The following is a 22,458-nucleotide window of genomic DNA, read 5'->3' as shown; positions in this document are numbered from 1 at the left end:
TACTAAATGGATTTCTCAGTGTTCCTGTTCCATCTTCAGCTTCCAGCAGACCTTGCATACCTGCCCCTTCGCCAGTGGTAACAGACCACTTCTCTGTTTCAGTGCAGGCTCCTGGGCCCAAGAGGATATTCTCTCCCTCTCCCAGGGACAGATATTTTTTGCTTCTATCCTTCTCACCCTGAAGAGCAGATCTTTGCCTAGACCCAGGGATAGTAGTTTCCTACCTTTCTTTCACTAGCATTAAGTCTTTCCTTCCTCAGAAAGAAGGGTCTGGAAAATGGGTTTGATTGCATGCCTATGCATTGTGCAGGGGGTCTTCCTTCCATCTACAGCCTACCACTAATCTTTCTTGCAAGTACCCAATAGAGGCCTGTGGAAAAGAACTCCAGAGTGAGTGCAGAGTCCTTCAGTCCATATTCTCAAGGATTCTAAAATGTCGTGCCAACCCACACCTGACTTTTAAGGACTATTCACACTTTTAGCTATTTTCTTTTACCTGCTCCTATGTAGGCTGCCTCTTCCTCTGGTGCTCTGTCAAAGAAGACACAGTTCACGTGTCCAGTCTCTCCTTGGAGGAGATTGTCACATTTAGTAATTCAGTTCACCTTGTGGCCACAGTTTTCTGACTGGCTCAAAAAAGTATGCTTTTTTAGAGTATCCAGCTTTTTCTTCTTGGGTAGAACAACATTCTTATACAGCATTATACATCTTAAGCAGAGGTGTAACTTGATTATGTTGTAAATCCCAGAAGTATTTTACTCTCTTGGGAATATCTATATTCAACATATTAGTGACTATAGCCACCCTTATTTTAAATGGAAACACTGAATGTACTTATTTCTATTTGAGAAAGGCTGGTTTGGAAAAGTGATACTTCAACAATTGAATTTAAATCAACATTTATTGAGGACCTCTTATCTGTGAGTCACCTACTGGGTAATGTGGGCATGAAAAGTTGAAAAAACACTGTCCCTTGACTTTCAAAACTTTTTAATATGACAGAAGACATGTGGGAACATATACTCATATACTTTTTATTTATGTCTGTATCTATTCCTCCTTTTCTTGGTGACAAATAAATGTTTAGTGAACTAATAAATAATTAGAAACTAATAGTGAACTGTTTAGTAATTCAGGTCATAAAAGATGATTCAAAAGCATTTGGGATATTTAGAATCCATTTGTGAAACCTAATTTGTGATGTCAAAACTAAGATTTGACATATTTTCCAAAGTTGTATTCAAAGGTGTAGAACCTTGTCTCCTGGCCTTTTGAAGTGTGTGTGTGTGTGTGTGTGTGTGCACGCGTGTCCATGTGCGTGTGTGTGTTGGAGGGGATGGTGGTTGGGACAAAAGGATGAGGAGGGGAGTGTAGTATTGACTGATAGCTCGCTCGCAAAAGTAGAGTCACCAGGGAATTCTAACTGAATTTCAATTTGGAGCTGAAACATGGAGGAAGGGCCCCACAATTTCAAATTATCTTGAACTGGTTAGATTACTCACACTTTTGTGAAGAATAGAGGTCATTTTAAAAAGTTTGAACCAAAATACCTCTAACAACACCGAAGAAAAAATATGGATCCCCTACGGGCTGGGAATGTAGCTCAAAATAGCCTTAGGAAGGCTGAAATGTTTTCTTAGATTAGTTATTTACCATAAAATTGGTGGAAAATGTTCATTCTTCACATTTAAAAAAAATTTTTCCTATTCAAACTCACATATCCACAGTCACATAATTCATATTCCATCAAATCCCTTCAAGAATGCTCATACAAAAGTTTGAACACTTCAAGGGCAGGTAGTCTGATGAAACGTCTGTCCTACATCTGAGTAGGAAGCCAAGATAACAACAAAGGGCCATGGGCAGTGAAATGTCCACCTATGCCAGGGTCCAGACCAAACCAACAAGGATAAGCACAGAGAAACAAAAATGTTAGATAGGAGAAAATAAAAGTAGGCATCCATTTGTTTTCTTTCTTGTTGAGTTTCTAATGGAGTTATTTCCATCTATCTTAGTTGCAGGGGAACTTTTAACATTCTCTGCACTGACATGAACTTATTTCTTAATCCTTTTCATCTCCTCATAATGATGCATATGAGGTTGTTGGAGGCTTGCGCTAATGCAAAGTGATGAGCTATAACCTAAAATTAACCAAGAAAATAAAAACAGTTAAAATTTCATGCATACATTTATATTTGTCGTCTGGGAAAAACCACTGGACTGCTGAAATATGAAATTTCAAACACCCTCCTTATTATGTTAGAATGTAAAATCAAATGGAGGATTTGTAGTTGTTTAACAATAGATACATTAAATAAAATAAGATATATTCATAGTTTGAAATTTAACTGTCCTTGGCATTTTGCATTTAAAATTTTGTTGTCTAGCACAGTCAAAGGGAGACCTTCTTTAAATACATATCTCTTGATAGTGCCATTTTGTCAGGCATGTCATTTTTCAATTTTAGTGACATTATTAATGTGTTTATTTTATTGATGACACTAAATCAAAATGGTTTCTGCAATTAGTGACTTCTATAAAACAAGCTCATTAAAAGGAAATCATACTTCTGGTTGTGGTATACCAATCTCCTTTTCTATTTTGGGATACCTATGCTCCCTCTCATGTTTTATTTTCATATATACCCTACCAAATGTAATACTAATTTTATTCTTTACCCCAGCTCCCATTACAGGCACAATCAGTATTATTTAAATTTAAGCAAAAAATTCCTCAAGGCTTACAAATTTTTCATTGCTAATGACTTTTTTTCTCATTAAGTCTGAGTGTAATGAAACTAAACAGAAAGTTCTGGTTGGATTCCTTGGTCAACCTTATCTGTGTTTGTGAATTCCTCTAATTGGCATGAATTGAAAGTTCTTATTATCACTGATGGTAACCCAGAGACAATTCCAATTTGGGTTTAAATGGCTCTATGCAGACAAGGATATCTAAACAAACCAAAACAGCCTCATGTGTTTATGGCAGATAAATACCAATTCAGAGCTAGAGATGACATGAGCTTTTTTTTCCTATGTAGTTTTAGGTTGAGATCTTTTTCTCTTGAGTTTGCAGGTAGAGTACCACAACCTTACCAGAGGAAGGAGACCATCTTCCCATCTGAATGTGAGATGGAAAAATTATATGAAACAAAACGAATTTCACTGTTCAGCAGCAAACTCTATTTATTACTTGGGTATTATATTAATTAAGACACTTGATTACAAGTAATATATACCAAATTTGAACTAACTTTATCAAGTGTGGCATCGATTCTATAGGAGAAGTTTATTCTAAGGATTAAAAGGTTTCTCAAGGAAGGCAAGGAGAGACTGCAGTTGTGCCTCAAGAAAATGCTAGAAGCAGGCAATCAGAAGCTTTCAGGATTCTATGTCACATCTCTATCTCTCTGTACCATCTCTTTTATTGCAGACTGGCTTCCCCTGTTCTTCACATGACAGAACATGATTGCCAACATTGCCTTATACTTATATCTCACAGTTGAAGCATCCAGGGAGTGCCTGACTCAACTCCAAGTCCTAAGTGCAAATTCTTGGGATATCTGTCAACATATATTTACATATATTCGTGTATCGATAGGTAGATATAGACGTATGTCTATGAATTAAATTCATATTTAAAATATTCAATATAGGCTATAATGTAGCATTGTAGACCCTCTCATCCACTACTGAAAGGAATGTGATTTTATACAGTACTTTGGAGAAATAATTTGAAAATATGTATCAGGAATTATAGAAATGATTATTCACCTAGATTGATTAACCTCATTTTTGAGAATCTTTGCTAAGGTAATAACTCTAAATTTGGATGGAGGATTTGTCCAAATGGATATTAATTACAATGTTATTTTAATAAAAAGATTTGTGAAAGCGTTTTTCAAGGTTTCCAAAAAAGGCAGAATGGTAATTTTCATGAGGCCATATGACACATTTAGCTGTTTAAATTGTGTTTCAACAACATTGGAAAACCCTAGTTATAATTTTAAATGAGGAAAGCAGAATATCCTGTTTATTGCATAGACTGTGATGATAGTTCACAGATATATACTTATCTCCAAACTCATAAAGTTGTATACGTTAGATATGTATAGCTTTTTGTATGTCACTCATACCTCCATACCTCAATAAAGTGGTTTTAAAAAAATGTATTCATAGCAGATGAAAAGGACAGAAAGGGAAAAGAAATAATGTTCTCATAAACACTGAATTGTAGAGAATGTCTCAGTTCTGTATTTAACCACTTGTCTTCAATTATGTTAGAACTTATTATCATTTATGAATGCAGTATGGTGTTTAATGAATGTTGAATGATATTTAGTTTTAATGTCCTGTAATCTGGAACTTTCCTCAGATGGCATGAGTGAGCTTAATTGTGTGAATCTAAAGTGAAAATAAATTTCTCAGTAAATTAAAAAAACCAGGATATATAATTATTTGTGCAGTGCAGTTACAATTACTCAAGGAAAAATGCAAAGGAAACATATCAAAACTTCAATCATAGAGCTTCTAATATCCTTTTTTTCTCTTGTTTCTAAAATTTGGATAATGAACATAAATTTAGTTTATAAATTAATTTACCTTGGTATTGTATTAAACATCAGAATCAATAATGCTTGCCCCTTCCATTCTCTCTTTATTCAACTTTATCCTAAAATATCGTATTTATTCTAATCTTTTCTTTTTTTACTTTGACTCTTCAGTTGAGTTATTTAGAAATGAATGCACTTCGCTCAGACCACTATTAATCTTTGAAAACATTTCATGAAATTTTCTTTCCTAATCTATGAATACTTGTCCAAATTTAGTGTTTAACATACACCTTTTCTCTTTTCTTATTACTTCACCATCAGTACTGTTCTTCTTTGAGTCATTAGCAGTTCTTCCTACTGATCTCTGCGGAGAGTTTGTTATTTTCAGACAGTTTGGTACTGTGCTTTGAAAGTACTGGTTTCCAAGCTGTGAATTCACTGTATCTGTACAGGAAGGAGTGATTTGTTTCTTGTATGTCGTGGTACCCTTTTATATGCTGTGAGAATGATCGTTCAAAGGACTCCTTCATTCACATGGACTGCTTTAACCAAAGAAAAGTGTGCATTAAAGATGTACAGCAAATTAAGGCATAAATGTCTGAGACAGTCTGAGACACACTAATCTTGCTGAGTCTCAATTACTGTACCACATTGTGTCAATACTTAGCATCATGAGATATCACAAAAGAAGCTGTGCTCTTCTCTGAAAGAACTTTGCAACAAAATGAGTTGTAAGAAAACTGCCTCTATGTATACTTAGGCATAAGAAATTAAATGAGAGCCAAAACCAGAAGATTGAAGAGTAGCATCTAAGGGAATATGAAGAAAGCCCACTATTTCTTAGACTGGTTAAAGAGTGTAGCTGAGCCCTGTATAACTACGCTTCCTTTCAACCTTGTTACGATGTGGAGATCCATAAAAAGAATGATATACTAGGGACAAGAGAAAGAGGACAGGACATTTCTTAAATAAGAATTGAAAAAACCACAGTTGAGGAACAATAACACAGGTTGTCCTATTGCTGTCAATGCCTGTGTTTTTGAAAAAAGTAAAACATGGATCATTAATAGGCATAGGAGCCAGGAGACTGTCTTTATGTTTTACCCAAAATTTTTCAAACCATGGAGCCCTTTGGGAATCTACTTAAGACTCTCAGACTGCAGACTCTCTTTTGTATACACTCATAAAATTTTGCTCACAGGTTTAAGAATTCACCCCATAGTCATATTAAAAGCCCTTGGATCTCAAAATAAGAAGAACAATGTTGATTACTTACTTTGGGCCAGACATTTTCTATGCTCTTTAAAGGTAACGGCTCATTTAACCCTCACAACAATACTATGAGATACCTATTATTTTTATAGTTACTTTACAGATGAGGAAACTAAAGAGAGAAGTTATGTGACTAACTCAAGGAAACCCAGCTAGCAAGTAGCAGGGATGGACTTCGAATCCAGGCTATATGGCTCCAGCACATGTGTGCTGAATCAAGATGCTATGTAGCCTCCGGAGAAAAATGCTAGCTTGAAGAATCAGATGGTAGAAGTTTTGATCTGGAGAAACACATAGAGATTATCTTTTCTAAACTCCTATTTTTTTTAAGTTGAGGAAATTGAGTTCCAGATACTTAAATGACTTACTGGGGAAGTCCACAGAGGTAGTTAGTGTTAGAGCTAGGGTTCAAGTGGGAACATCCACCCAAGACTCACAGCAATGCTGCATCAGCATTATTGTTATTATTTACATGCAAGGAAACTGAGGCGCACTCCTAATAAGCAGCAAAGCTATCATTTAAACTGATTCAGAGCTAAAATCACCATATTACCATAACCCAGGAAAGTCATTCCTTTATAATCTGTTTGGTAAATAACTAGCATAATAAAAGTAATCATAAAATTGGGAAATTCTAATGTCAACAATTTACAAACTTTGGAAATTTTGGAAGTTCTACTTTACAATCATTTAATGTTCTCTAATCAGAAAGCAATGTTTGCAGTGTGCTGCAATTCATGCCAATCTCAGCATGAGAATAGAAAATCACACACAAACAACACAGATACAAAACTGTTCAAAGTTCATACGTTAATCATAGGCAAAAGCCATTTGCCAGTTTGACTTAAGTCTTTTGGAATAACTAGAATTTAGTATTTGTAAATGCAAGATGAAGAAAACTGTATTTGAGGAAAGCTCTTTTTTCACTCAGCAAATTCCTTTAAAATTCCTTTAAAACCTCAAGCTCATCTACTGTTTGTTAAATGTTATGTTGTTTATAAGAATCCAGCTTTCCACTGCAGTTTCTAAATCTTTTATAATTCTAAGTTATATTTTTCTCTATAAGTTCAGCTCAATTGTACTAAGTGCGAACGACGTTAGTTTGGGAACTTTTTACAATTACTTAATGTGCTAACCAAAATCCATATCTACCTAAATTATTAGTCAAGATGTAAATTGAGCTTATCCATTGCCCTTAGGTGCTGAGGGACATGTTAGTGTACTCCTGTCATAGATCTTAGGAAAGAAAGAAATACATTTTTTTATCCAGTGGCGTACTAAACTTGGAAAAAAAGATCTTTCATTAGGAATCATGGAAGAAGCTGTCAGTAACCACTTGTCATCAGTATTAGCAACCTTGAGCTGAATAAAAATTGATTGTGGGACTCTACACTTTCTGTGCTCTGCCACTTGGATCATCTATTAGCATTGGTACCTGATTAACTCTCAAAACCGTCTCCTTCTTTGATTAGCTCCAACGACTTCTTTTGTGTTATCAGTAATAATTTTCTGAAATGTGTCCTAAAAGACAGAATCTAATGCTCTTTCACTGACTGCAAAATTTCCTCTGTTTATGCTGGAAAATGCTTGGCCTTTACTCTATTTATACTTTTTGACTTGATCTTTCACAAACACTGGCTTAAGACTTCCATATTTGGTGAAGAGGGAATGAATGATTACTCTTAAACTTCATTTCTAAGTGCTTTCTGTATTTGGTGCAAGGTATAAATGAGCATTCTCAGTGTTGGCTACTGCTGTTACAATAACCCACTGAATTTCCCTAGAACATACTCTCCTCTCGAAGCATTTTCTAGACTGATTTCAGTCTATGCTAATATTTGGTCATGTATAAGAAAAACATTCTTGTTTTAATGTTTAAATTGTGATTGATACAGTAAAGAGAAAGATCAAGATAGAAAAGATAATATATTCTAAATAGAAGACATTTTAGAGAGTTTTTAATATTTGATTTAGAACCCATACTTCAGTTTATATTAAATTTGAATTTTAAACAATTGAATACAAATCTATTTTAATTGAAGAAGCTATTTACAATCCGCTGTTAGTATATTTTATTCTATAGGACAAATTTACTATTTACCTGCTATATTAGTCAGTGGTATTCTAGGATAATACTCTTTAGAAAAAAAACAGATCTCTGTGACTTACAAGAACAAACATTTATTTTTCATTCCCGTGTCTGTTTCGATCTTTGTATTGGGTTCAGGTCAGCTCTAGAATGTCTCTCTCCTTTGGGGAACATAGTCTTCTTGAGGCATGATCTTCTACTGGCAAATGGTGGAAGAGCCAAGAGGAGTGAAAACACATCATAATTCCTAAGTCCCTAGCTCAGAACTGACACATTGTCTTGTCTGCCCGTGTTCCATTTGTCAAGGCAAGTCACATGATGAAGCCCACATCAGTGAGGTGGGAGATATAATCCATCTAGGGGGATCCATGCAAGCAGGGAGAGGAAAGAGGAAATCATGTGCAAACAATGCAATCTACTAACCTACCCACAGACTTTTAATGCAGTTAAATATATAGTTAGGAATAACAATAATTATCTATATTGACTCTTATTTTGTATTAAGTCCTTGCTTAAGAGTACACTTGATGCTTTACAGGGTATCTCATCAAAACAAAACTAGGAATTTGTTACTATGATTGTTTCCATTTTACAGACTAGGAAACAGGGCCTTGGTGTTGCTTAAGAGACGTCTAAGGCTGGCTAGTACACGACGAAGTTAAGTAACGTAGGTCTAGGACCCCTATGGGTTAGTGTGAATTACTCAAAAAGCTGACAAAAAAAGTACTGGTGCAGGTAGTTAATTTGCAATGTGACCCCTGGTAGCATAAGGGAGGGATAGGGAAGGTGAGTCACGGAAGAGAGTAGACAATAGCAGTGCTGCTGAGGGACGTTCTAAGTTCAACATTGTATGTAACCCTTACAGAACATGCCCAACAATTGGTCTACTGGGCTTTTATTTTTAAGTAGCAGGCTAAATCAGGCCCTTCATGCTCAAGAAACTGAGGAATTTTCTTTCTTTTGGTGAGGAAGATTGGCCCTGAACTAACATCAGTTGCCAATCTTCCTCTTTTTGCTTGAGGGAGATTGTCCCTGAGCTAAGCTGTGTTTCAATCTTCCTGTATTTTGTATGTGGGATGCCGCCACAGCATGGCTTGATGAGCAGTGTGTAGGTCCACGTCCAGTGCCACTGGGCTTTTTAATATATAGATTTCTGTCCTTTATTTACTGAGGATTGCAACTGAGGGAATGAAATCACTGTCACTTCTAAGCTGCTCTGCAGATGGGCTTACCAAACCCTCCTAGAACTGGAGAAAGCCCTAATGCAAAGAAGCAGAGAAATGTGGATGCTTGAGGTGAGAAATCTTCAGCATCTACAGAATCTGTTTCTGATTACAGGTAAACTCAGGGTTGGGCCAAGGAAATAAAGCATGAGGCATTGACTATATCTACGATAGTGTTTTCTTGACCTTTACTCTATAGTACAAGTTTAGCAAATATATCTTGTGATTTAAGTATCCCTTTATAATACACCCAAGAAAGGACTCTATGTTTGAGTCTTTGTCTCTCTTTATAAAGCATCTGTGACACAGACATTTGGAAATGGCTGTTGTGCACATTTGACTGATTGCTTTCCTTTATATTTGAAAAGAACTATTTTACAACCCTTTAAAACAGGTAAATATATACCACAAAATAATATATTTTTTATTTTTAGTATAGAAATTGAGTATTTTAAAAGTAAAAAAGACTAAACCGGGGTATGGAAATAGGTATCCACGTATTTGATTTCACCTCCAAATTCCATCAAAGACCTTGATCTTATTTTGATTTATTCTGCCTTAATTAGCCTATGATTATTATTTTTAACAAAAATAAATGATCTTTTTCATGACACACTACCAAAGTATATTTCAAGTCTGCATACTAATTAATAGCAACTTATTTTTATCCATAACAAATCTACACCCACATATTCATGTTCAAACAAGATGAGGTATTTGAAATCACTCTGTAAATTATAATGCACCACAGAAATATTCATTATTCCCATTATTGCAAAACACAGATTTCATTCTTCTGGGCATGAGGAGGTATAATTTATACTAATACTATTTCATATTTTTTCTTTACCTTTCAAATCAAGAAGATTCTAATTGTGTATTTATGAATACTATAAAAATCTTACTAATTGTTAATATGACTGCTACATAGAAATTATGTCTGTTTTACAGGATAATGCAATTTATGCAGATGCCCCACAGGAAGTAGTACTACATCCAGGAATAAAGGTTTATAGGTTTTCTCTCTTTATTTTTTCTTTGTTTTTTAGTATTAGTATGTATCATAAGTCTGTCACATTTAGTCTTCACAATTCTGTACCACAGTTTTTATTCCCATGATACAGAAGGACACAATAAGACACGGAGAGGTTAAGTAACTTGACTAAGGTCATATGGCTGTTAAGAAGTGGAACTGGGGGGCCGGCCCGGTGGCACAGCAGTTAAGTTCACATGTTCCACTTCTCAGTGGCCTGGGGTTCGTGGGTTCGGATCCCTGGTGCAGACATGGCACTGCTTGGCAAAAGCTATGCTGTGGCAGGCGTCCCAACATATAAAGTAGAGGAAGATGGGCACGGATGTTAGCTCAGGGCCAGATTCCCTCAGCAAAAAGAGGAGGATTGGAAGTAGTTAGCTCAAGGCTAATCTTCCTCAAAAAAGAAAAAAAAAAAGAAGTAGAACTGGGATTTAAACCCAGGATATTTGATGCTGGAGTGAACGTGTTTAACTACTGACCTATATTGCATCTGATACGTATTCTTGGTGTTAGAATGGAATTTAAACAGAACAAGAATGACTTATTTGCACCATCTACCCCATGGCACTCTGTTTTCCAGCTCATGCCCCTCAGTACCTTTTTGTACACTCTTGGAGTTTTGATTTCTCTTCCATTTTAATATGATACTTTTACCTCATTGTTATCATATCCTATTTCGTGGTTACTTCTATAATCATAAATAAAAATATTTCTATACTACTTGCATTGTGTTTTCAATATATATGGTATCGCTTATTTTTGTGAATATGTAATTAGGTGATTGTGTAAGGGCCTGGCCATAAGTCCAATTTGCTAATATAGCATAAATTCTTTGATTAAGTGGCAGGGAATGGGAGGGAACTTTTATCCAATATGAGCTGACACAGCTGTTCAAATTATTTTCTGGGTCCAACAACTCCCTACAATAAAAAGCAATTGACCTACATGAGAAAGAAGCAACATTGGCAGGGGAGGTAAAGGGTCAGACAGGTCATCCAGAGCATTTTACATTGTCTTAGGAGCCACAACAGTCATGAAAGATGAAGTAAAGGGCAATTTCATCATAGTCCAGAACGTAATTCACCCAGAAAAATCAAGATTTTTTGCAAGAAATATTCTCTATATCTGTTTTTAATTCCATATAGTGATGAAAATAAATACTTCAGTCCCAAGGCCTAATTTTGAGAGAAGATATTGAAAAGTGGTTTCATACCTAGTGGATGCTCAATGGATATTTTTGGAAATGAGTTGATGACTAAGAAGGTTTATAATTAACAAAGAAGTTTGAGCAGTATGGTGAAGTGGAGGAAAAAAAACTTTGGCCCGGGACTCAGTAAAACTGGGATTTAATTATGGTGTCGATTAACCATTTGATTTATTCAACCAACTCTTATTAAGTATGTATTTCTGGTTGAATAGACCATATTGGGTACCAGGAGTTACAAAGACATAATAGTTCCTCGAGTCTAAGTGCAGTCACATATAGGGGGTGATGGGTAGTATGTGGGCTACGTTATAGAAGCGAGTCAAGTATTTGTGTGCATGTGTACACACACATCCCCATATAATAATGTCATAATTTTAACAATGCTAAAGTGTGTGTATAGATCAGAAGAATTGACTGATGAGTTCTGCCAAGGAGATAAGGGTAATTGTGAAAATCCTCACATTTGAACCTGACCTTAAGAGTGAGAGTTCTCAAATTACATTTCAGGGACTGCATGAACAAAGGACTAAAGTAAGAAAGTGCCTAGCTTATTCATGGAGGCCTTTGGCTTGTGTGGCTAGGGTAAACCTGGTAGGTATGTGTGTAGAGGAGTAAAGGGTATGTGTGAGTGCCAAGAGGCATGATGGATATTAAGTTTAGGAAAATATTTGGAGTTCAATTATGAAGTCCCTTATATGCCATGCTAAATAATCTGGCCTTTAACCTCAGGGCAAGCATTTTTCAAACTTGCATAATGACTCAAGAATTACTTATTTGGTTACTAGATGGATGATATTGCCGTTAATTGACAGAAGGAGTAGGATACGTGAATTTATTTGGGAAGATAAATGATATCGTTAAGGTACCTGCCAGACATCTGAGTAGAGGTATGAACTAGAGTCAGCTATGTCAGTGTGAAGCTTAGGACATTAATCAAGATGAAAAATATCGATTTAGGTATAATCAGTATCAATATATGTACCGGTTGGGGGTGAGGGAGGGAGTTTGCTTAGGAAGGATAAACATAGTAGACCTAGAAAAGAAGAGAGGAAGGATAGATAGGACCCTGGGAGATTGCCAGGGTGAATGTTGTTTCCAGGGTGAATGGCAAATAAATCAGTGAAACAGATTAGGAGACAGCCTTTGTGTTGGAAGGAGAACCAGGAGACAGCGATATTTCAGAAGATCAGAGAGCTTCTTCGCTCTTTCTGGTAATATCATTCGCTATAGGGGCTTTAGTTACTCTATGCCAGTTAGCATGTACCTCCCAAATCTTTACTGTCAACTCAGATTTATCTCTTGTACTTCAGGCTCCTATATCTAACTTCCCACTACACGTATCCTTCTTCTTGTCTCACAAAATCTCAAACTCGGTATTTCCCAATTCTTCCCATACGCTTGTTATATATACAAACCCAGGCACTCTTCTTCCTGGGATCTTTAGACTCCAATTTGAGTAGTATCATTGGCTGTACTTCTCCCGAATCCTCTACTGCCACATGTAATTAATAACTAGCTTTTATCAGTAATACCCATTAAATACATCTCTCCTGCATTTCTCTCTCTCAAGTCCTACTACAATTCACCAATATAGGCCATCATCACTTTTCACATGGACTATAGTTATAAACAGCTAATTGGTCCTCTTGTTTTCAATCTTACCTCTCTCAATATATTCTCCATACTGTGAAATCCAGTTCTAAAATACAAACCTATATTGCCATTTTTCTATTTAAAATTCTGCTTTGGTTTTTAACTGCCTTCTGGCTAAAGTTTAAGGCTCTTCATAATTCGGCTAATGATCATTTCTCATTTTTCTAGGGTCATCTCTGCCACTTTTGTCCTCCTCCTTCTCTAGTTTCTTGAAAGGACCAAGCTCTTTCTCTCACATCCTGATAGTTGCACCTGTTCTTTTTATTGTCTGGCATTCTTTTCCACCTTGTCTGCTTCTATACTCTTAATTAACTTTCAGAACTAAGCTGAGATGTCACTTCATCAAAGAAGCACTGGATTTTTCAAGTTAGTTCCCTTCCTATATGCTTATGACAAAACCCTGTGTTTTCTGTATCTACCATCTGTTCTTTTTTGTGTGTCTGTTTCTCTCACTATACTATAAGGACAAAAGAACAGGAACTTTATCTTTTACACAGTTGTATTTCTACCTCCTAGTAGGTGTCAGTATGTATTTGTCGTTTGACTTAACAGCCTTACAGAGGAAAGGTTATATATTAGTTTCCTATTGATGCTTTAGAAATTGCCACAAATTTAGTGGCTTAAAACAACACAAATTTATTATCTAACAGTTCTTCATGTCAGAAGTCTGAAATTGACCTCACTGGGATAAAATTAAGGGCCAGCAGAGCTGTGTGCCTTCCAGAGGCTTCAGGGGAGAATCTATTTCTTTGTCTTTTCCATTTTCTAGAGGCTGCCCAACTTCTTTGGCTCATGGCCCTCTCCCTCCATCTTCAAAACCAGCAGCACTGGGCCAAGTCCTTCTCATGCTGCTGTCTCTCTGGTTCTCCTTATTATGCTGCCCTCTTCTGTTTTTAAGGACCTTCACGATTACATAGGGTCCATTCAGATAACCCAGGATAATCTCCCTATCAAAAATTAGCCAATTAGCAAATCTAATTCCGTATGCAACCTTAGTTCTTTTTGCCATAACAAAGAGTTTTAAAACAATTTAAATTTAAATTATTTTAAAGCAAATAAGTTTTAACAACACTTATTCACAGATTCTGGGAATTAGGACATGGACACCTTTGGAGGACCATTATTTTGTCTACCACAGGTTAATAGAATTAATTTCTGCAGAGAAGAAAAATGAAAAGAGGTCTGAAAAGTAAATTTGGTCTTCATTAACTTAGAAACCTTTATTGAGCACTACTATGTAACACAATCTATACCAATTGCTGGGACTATGGTTATAATCCAGACAGTCACTGTCTTGGAAACTAGAAGGGATTTAGGTGATCACGTTAAGAATAACTTTTGGGATGTGAAGACAATGTGGCTGCAACATCTGTCACCCCATTGATTGCCAGGGTTGATTTGGCTGATCTGGCTGGCTAGGCTGGTGTCCCCTTCCTCTCTCACTGCTCCCTGTGCGTCCCTCCTGAAGCTGCGCACTCGGTCAAAGAAGAAAACCTTCCCCCGTTGAGGAGGACCATTCTTCAGTCAAAGGTATACGAGTAGCTGCTCTCCCTACTGGAACCTCCAAACAAACTCTCAAGAATAACTTTTGTAGGATGATGAGCAGTGAAAACTGCATTACAGTGATTGTAGAGTGAGTGGGAAATAAGGAAACCTCTTTGACACTATTTTTCTCTTCTTTGTCCATTAATTTAATTATTTTAGACCTCTTCATTATAAAATGACCATGGATGTCACCTTTGGCCCTAGCATTCTATAATCCTATGATCAAAAGCTATTACTCAAATTTAATGGAAAGCATTTTTTGTGCCATTTTCCATTCTACTCTCCACTTTCATTACCATTTTGTAGCATTAATACCATGGTAAATCCATTTTCTAAATATGTCCTGAGTTTGGGGCCTTCCTTCATGATGTTCCACAGTATCACGTAACCTTATCTAATGTTTACCATTAATCTTCTATATTTCTCATTTCCTTTTTTCTCACTTTTGGTGGAAGTGGAGAATAGACTGACCTTAATAGATTTTCCATATTACTTAATAGTCCTCTCTTTAAGTGAAGTAAACTCATTTTGTATTTCTCCACTATGTGTATTTCTAAGCTGTTATCAACTTTAATATTCTCTTCTACTCCTAAAATTATATCTTCTAGTTCACTTAAGTGATGAAGATTTTTAATTAACATATTAAGTAGCACCCAAGGAAGTAGCATTTTTAAAAATGTTTTCTGGCACAGATTTTGATTAACTGCCCTGTGTAATGAGGATAATTCTTGATGTTCACGTAACTGATTTTCTTTTCAGTTCTTAAATGATTTCACTCATGTCTTATCTGATAGCATATAAAGGGTCATGTCATGGAGACTCCATGATCTCATTCCCAAATCCCTTTGTAATTGCATCCCATGCTACCCCTTTCTTCACATTTTAGAGTGCAATAAAATTGAATTGTATATAACGAAAACCATGCCTTTTTTATTTCTTATCTCCCTACCTTTGCCCTTGCTATCGCCTCAGAAAGATTCATCTATCCCTTTGTACGTCTTTTCTTATTTTGCTCATCCTTCTAGACTTAACCTAGCCATCACCCTCCAGAAAATGTTTTCCCCTAACATCCATGTGGCTACATATTCCTTTCTCCGTGCTCCTGTAATCTCCTTTGAATACATATATCCTTGCTTATATAAAATGCTTAATGTTGATCTATGATAAGTCTATTTTCTACTAGGCTGTGAACTTTGGTAAAGACTGAGTCTTATCTTCTCAGTAGCTAGCGCAGTGACCAGCACATACTAAGCATTCTATAAATAATTGTTCTATAAACTATTGCATAAATAAATGATTTCATTACATCTTAACAGCTCCATGAGTTAAAAAGCAATTAATATCCTCATTTCACAGATAAAGACATTGAGGCCTGGCAATTTTAAGGCCACTGTTCTAATATGTCCTGCACTAGAACCCAGAGCCACTTCCCCTGATTTAATCTTTTCTCAGTTTGTCCAACATCACATTTGTTCAGTAACTCACTCTTGTGAATCATGAATATCGCAATTTAATTATCCCACATTTATAGGGGCCTGGGGGTCTCAGAAATATAAAAATTAATAACAGTACAAAAGGTCATTGAACTAATCTTACGAAATATGAAGGGCCAGATGTATTGAATAAAAAATGACTTTATTACAAAGGGTTAATTGATCCTGACATGAAATACAATTTTTATGTCATAGTAGAAAGCTAATTTTATAGGAGTTTTCCCCATAGAGAGAATAAAATAAAATGTTGGTCACTTTTTGCAATTTATGAAGTAGCAGTTCTTCACTCCTTGATATCTCCAGGGAACAGTTTTTAAGTACATTTTTCTAAGACAGATTTTCTTCCTTGCCTCTCACATTAATATACCCAGGCATAGTTTTATTAGTGAAAGAAAATCAGTTATAAACAAGCCATAGAGAAAATGAAATAGAATATGTGCTGCTTGAAATGATTAAACAGGAGTATATAATCACTTCCTAGTAAAACAGATTTCACTTTATTCTTTTCTCATTCTCTTTGTTGCTGATTTAACATTAATATCTCTTACTATAGACTGTGTGTATATATATTTTATTAACATATTGAAATGGCCTCTATAAGCTCTATAACGGTTTATGTATGTTTATATATATCAACTTTAGACCAACTATGGATATATAACTGATCAAGCTTAAAATGATCGACTTTTAAGTAGTATGAGAGAAGCAATGAAAATGGATAGATTAAAATATATAAAAGTATAAAATTTTAGCATAATAAAAATGAAATGAAAATTTAAAGGAATATGGCCACTTGGGAACATATATTCATTCATTGACTAAGAGTAAGTAGCTTAATTTACAATAGTGATTCTTAACTTGGATTTCATGGCAATAGGAATTTTCTGCAAGAGATCAGTGAACTCCATGAAACTGTGTGTAAATATGTCTGTATAGGCATTTCTTCTGTAGAGAAGGATCATTATTTTTACCAGATAATCAAATAGAGTCTACGACTTGAAATGTTTAAGAAATACTGATTTGTTATCTAATTCCAATTAATTTTAAAATATCAAGTGCTCAATAGATACATGAGCAGAAGATATAAACAAGTATTTCGACAAAAGTAGAAACATGCAGAATAAGTGTATGAAACATGTTCTACTTCATTAGTAATCAAACAGATTCAAATGAAAACAAGCATCAACTATCTCCTTATATAAAATAAAGCAGCATTTGCTTTAAAAACAAAAGCAACAAAATACCTATCAAGAGCATAATCTCATTTTTTCTGGTACCACTAAAAATTGGTATGACCACTGCAAAAGCAGTATGACAATATTTAGCAAAAACCATAAAAGTTTCCATAATCTTGACCCAATAATTTATCCTAAGACAATTATACACCAGATGCTGAAAGAAAATGCATGAAGATGTTCATAAAGGTGGAATCTCTTAACAGCAAATGAAAGGAAAGGGCAGCCCATGTGATATTTATGATAAAATAAGTGAAAAAAAAGCAGATTATTGTGGCTATATAAAATACGTGTTTATCAGGATTGTAGTGTGTAAATACAAAACTTTTGGGTGATTCTTGAATATTAAATTATTTACATAATGTTAATATATGGCAAAAATTGAAACACTCAATACCAATTAGTAAATATAGGAACATCCTTATTTAAAATATTAACAAATGAATCACCTAGCATCATAAGGAAGGTTCAATTTTTGATTCTGGATAAATCCATGCAAACATGCAGGTCGTGTGTTGTAAAATTCCAGGATGTCATCTACATAGATTACAATGTACATAGAACACCCTGGGTTGTTCAAAATAGAGGTTCTGAATTCATGGTTATTTTGTATTTGTGTTACTATGTTCAGCTTTTGTGACTCTGATTGTCTTACGGCATTCTATATTATCTATGCAATTACAATGTAAACTGGTCAATATGAAAAGCCATGGACTTTGAGTCAAACAATCTATTTCAAGTTCATCTCTGTCACTTACCAGCTTTATTCCTTCTGAGCTTATATTTTTTCAATGTATAAAATGGTAAATTACATATTGCTTGAGATGATATATGTAAAAGAGTTTTGTGAACAATAAGACACTAACAAATGTTACATATTTTATAATAATAATGATAAAATTAGTCATATTAATGTTTATCATGTTGAAGAAAGCAAATGTTACTATACCAAAATAAAACATTAGTAGATAATTCATTGAAGGCATATTTTTCTTTTGTTAAAAGCAGGAGGTAAGAGGACATCTGGTGAAGAGGTTTACACGATGAAGCTCATTTTTAGTGCTATTTACATGGTAGATACATGTTTTGCACATAATGTCAAGGTTTCCCTCCTGCCTTCAAGGCCTGTCTAAAAATCGTTCTTTGTACGTGTAATTGAAAACAATAAAAATATTGCTTTACTACCCACTTTTCACTTAAAAGCATCTGAAACGAGTCTCTTCAAATGTCCTCCTATTCAGCTTTTGGTGAAGATGGTTCAGGATGTTTTAAAACCCTCTGAATATATGTGTTCAAATGACTCATTTACTCTCCCGTGTCTGACAAACAGGATATGCGTGCACATGTAGGAAGAAATAAGTAGAATTGCAAATAAAGTCATTAACTTTTAGGAATATATGTATATACCACTGAGAAATAGATGCGTAGACGAGTCTTCCTACAGCAAGCAACCATTTTCCTACAGTGAAAATGGTTAAATTTTGACCATTTGAAATGTTTTGTTTATATTTTTTCTTATTATAAAAAGAGTAGTATTGAATTTATGGAAGAAATATTCGAAAGAAGCTAGATTAGATTTGAAAACTATTGCTATCTGTTTTGATTTATCCACACTTGTCAACAAAGACTTCCATATTGTAGCTTTGATTTATCTTATACTGTATGGATAATGCTGATAATTGACCACATACTTAGTGGCTTGTGAGAGTAACACAATTAAGTAAGAAGTATTTTGTGATAAAATTTTCTCATCCAAGAAAACAGTTTTAGGTTTATTATTTATCCACTGTTACCTCTTATATTGCTTAAGTTTATCTACTTATGGATTAGTGATGTGCTTTAAAGATAAACAAATATTCTTAGTACGTGAATACATTTGTCATGGGAAAGTGTCTTTATTGTACGTCATCTGTTTTCAGGAGAAGCAACAGAGATTTACTACAGAAAAATAACATGAGAGCAAATGAGGTTATTATGTCAGGGCATTTCAATAAGGGTTCTTTTGACCCATGTAAATAAAATATGAAATCTCTCAATTTTAAATCTCTCTCAGATGCACTCATTTATTGAACATTGACTAATATGATTACTTTTTAGTAATATAAAGATAGACTTTGGCTTCAAAAAAGCACTTGAATAAACCAGGATTGATGATTTTTCTGTCCATTTGACTCAATACTAATTTCCAGCTTAGGAAAAAAAGAGAATTTTTAGAAGCACGAATTCTGGGAAACTGTTTCTTAATATTATCCACCCTAATCTCTTGGTCTAACAAGTCCTTGGGGATTTTTCCTTTGTGTATCTATATGTAATCCATGAAGAATAACATTTGCATTTTGATTTGCAATTTCCTGACTTTTAGATAAAAAGAGGTACAGAAATTTGGGAATTGTAAGATCCCCCCTCCTCTAAAGCACTCACATATTATTTGTCAATTATTTGCTGATCTCTTAATCTGTCCAGGCAATGCGCTAGGTTCTGAGATGCAAAGATAACTAAGCTATGCTCCAGATTCTCAGGAAAGCTCTCCTCTAATGGGAGGAGGCTATGCTGGGTGCCCATGTTAGAGTATGTAGGTATTGCAAAGGAGGGAAAAATCATTTCTAAGTAAATTAGTCGGGGGGGGGGGAGGCTCAGGGATAGTTTTTCAAGAAAAATGACAGATAATAGAGTCTTTTGATTATACTAGAGTATCTACTAATTATACAGAAATAAATAATATTTCATTTGTTTAGATGAGACTATTTTTCTTTAATGCCTTTATACAATATTTGAATGAGTATGGACTAGACTATATTGATTATTTTTCAGATTTCATTCTAGTTTAGATATCCAATAACATCGCTTATGTTTAATTTTATCAATGAATTTAATACTTAATATAAAATAACACTAATACACAATAATTGAAAGTTATTTTGGTTGTAAAATATGAATGATATTCAAAATTGCTTTTTAACTCTTAGTCTTTTTTATTTTACATTGTAGATGAAAGAGAAGATGTTCAAAAGAAAACCTTCACAAAATGGATAAATGCACAATTTTCCAAGGTAAGAGTATTTTGTTACTTCTCTTTTAAGATGTGATGTAAGTTGCTGTGTTTTCAAAATGGACTATGTACTATATAATTTAAATGTCTATATTGTCTTCCTCATAGTGTTATTTTAGCTCTGCAAATTTGGGAATATTATGTTAACTTTTAATTGAGGAAGAAGCAGGAGAATATGTGATAGAGAGAAATTATTTAAACTGATAAAATGTGTCTTTGGTTCTTCTTGATAATCTCAGTTTCTTTAGTGACATGAGTCATCAGAAGATTATAACAGGAATCTTCCACCAAGTAGCTGGTGTGTGTCACACATTAGAAGAAGATATGACAGGTTTTTATTTTTCTGAAAATGATTATTTTTGTGTCCTTCTTGGTCTTTATCAAGTTCAAGAAAAACTGATATAACTGCCTTGGTTCTGTTTGGCCCCCATCACTTAGAACATGTGTGAAATAATTTAGAGGGATAAGTTTATCCTCTCTTTCTGCAGGCATCAATCCATACTGTTAATAATATTTATTTTGCAAATGCAACTGAACTCATGATCAGTAGACAGCGCAACTCTAGATAATTATATACAAACACAGAGCAAAATATTCTTACCTTGAAAACTAGCGTTAAGAGTGCAATATAAGGTTTGTGTGGATTTCAAGGTTAGAAAGCCTAGGATTTACATTTAATAATTCTGGATTTGGACAAATCAATCAAATGCTTTGTGAGGCAGTTTCCTCATCTTTCCATCGTGTATGTGTGTATACATATATATCGAGTTCCTACCTGATAAATAAAATCCAGATAATAGGGATATATAGCTAATAAAATATGTTCCCTGTGTTCAAGGCTTTAAGAGTGGCAAAATGGTGATGATGGTTATTTTGCTTGCTATTGTGAGGATTAATAGAATCACTATCTGGAAATTCCTAGCATAGTGTCTTACACTCTTATGATGTACGAATTACTCTCTCCATGGGTCTGTTTCATTTTATGAAAGTTTTGGTAGTGGATCCAAAATAATCCACTGAGATGCAGTCTAAAAAGTACTTCCTTTGCTATTATGAAAGGTTTTAGAGCATCATCTCTGTGGTATTTGGTAACAGAGTTTTGCCAGGTACTCTTTAGTATATTGGCAAGAAATCAAGTTACTGAATTTTAACTAAGCAAATTTCATTTATATTTACTTACTGAAGTAAAAATTAATAAATTGTTATACAGAACTTTAAATAATAAACATAAAAGGAGCATATAGTTTTTAAATCTAAAACTAACTGGGGTACAAATAATTAAAAAGAATAAATTATAACAACACAAATAAAGAAGAATAAATGAAAAATTAACCCAGAAATATTTAGGATAGGAATTCATAATTCTCAGAGTATTTACCATATGGGTGTATATGATGTAATTGTTGTATTTATTGGCCTCATTAAAATTTTCTTAATTTCGGAATTTTGAAACAGGCAGCAGATATACTTTCAAACAAATATGCATACAAGTCAGAATTATAAAGAGATTTTTTTGAAATTATAAATGTAACATAATACTCTGAATCTTTTAATTAAACCAATGAGTTATTTTGATAAGGTTTGTAAACATGACAAACCCTGTGAATTCTCATTCCTGAAAAGCTATATAGATCTTCACTCTCTATACATTGACATTCTCAAGTATCATTTACTACAACTCACCTGCTAATATACAAACCGTAGTTGGACATCCTGTCTTCTATGAATATATTGTTGGCACTGCCTTAGAGCAGTTTTTCCCTACCCTTAGGAATGCCCATATTTTAAAAGCTGTGGAATAATCACATGCACGAGTGCATTGACTTTTTTCCCAAGTATCCCCCATGCTAAATTCAACTCTCACTTATTTCATTTTTTTTTTAATAAATGTTCTCCCTAAACCTGTTAAAATTGGATCAGGAGAGTCACAGTTGTTTCAAATACAGAGGTTTCATATTTGGGCATATCCTAAGTATTTGTTTACAAACAAATGTTTATTAAGACAGAGGAAAAATGTTTAGAGATAAAATTTATACATATGTGTGTTGATTTTTCATTTAGAGAACCTGAACCGTATCTTTTCCATATTATCTTATTTTTTCTTGCC

General features: G+C 34.4%; 1 protein-coding gene across 12 annotated transcripts in view; it reads left to right on the top strand.

Moving 5' to 3' along the window:
* DMD (dystrophin) overlaps positions 1-22,458 on the top strand; it is a 2,265,680-nt gene that overhangs the window by 492,750 nt on the left and 1,750,472 nt on the right. For all 12 annotated transcript variants that reach the window (XM_070503127.1, XM_070503123.1, XM_070503121.1 and 9 more), the window contains exon 2: positions 20,291-20,352. In XM_070503127.1, the coding sequence (XP_070359228.1) occupies positions 20,291-20,352 (62 nt within the window). The remainder of the gene's footprint in view (positions 1-20,290; positions 20,353-22,458) is intronic.

The sequence above is a fragment of the Equus asinus genome, chromosome X (genome assembly GCF_041296235.1).
Source record: "Equus asinus isolate D_3611 breed Donkey chromosome X, EquAss-T2T_v2, whole genome shotgun sequence".
Classification (NCBI taxonomy): Eukaryota; Metazoa; Chordata; class Mammalia; order Perissodactyla; family Equidae; genus Equus; species Equus asinus.
Note: the sequence above shows the minus strand (reverse complement) of the source record. Positions and strands in the feature narration are given on the sequence as shown.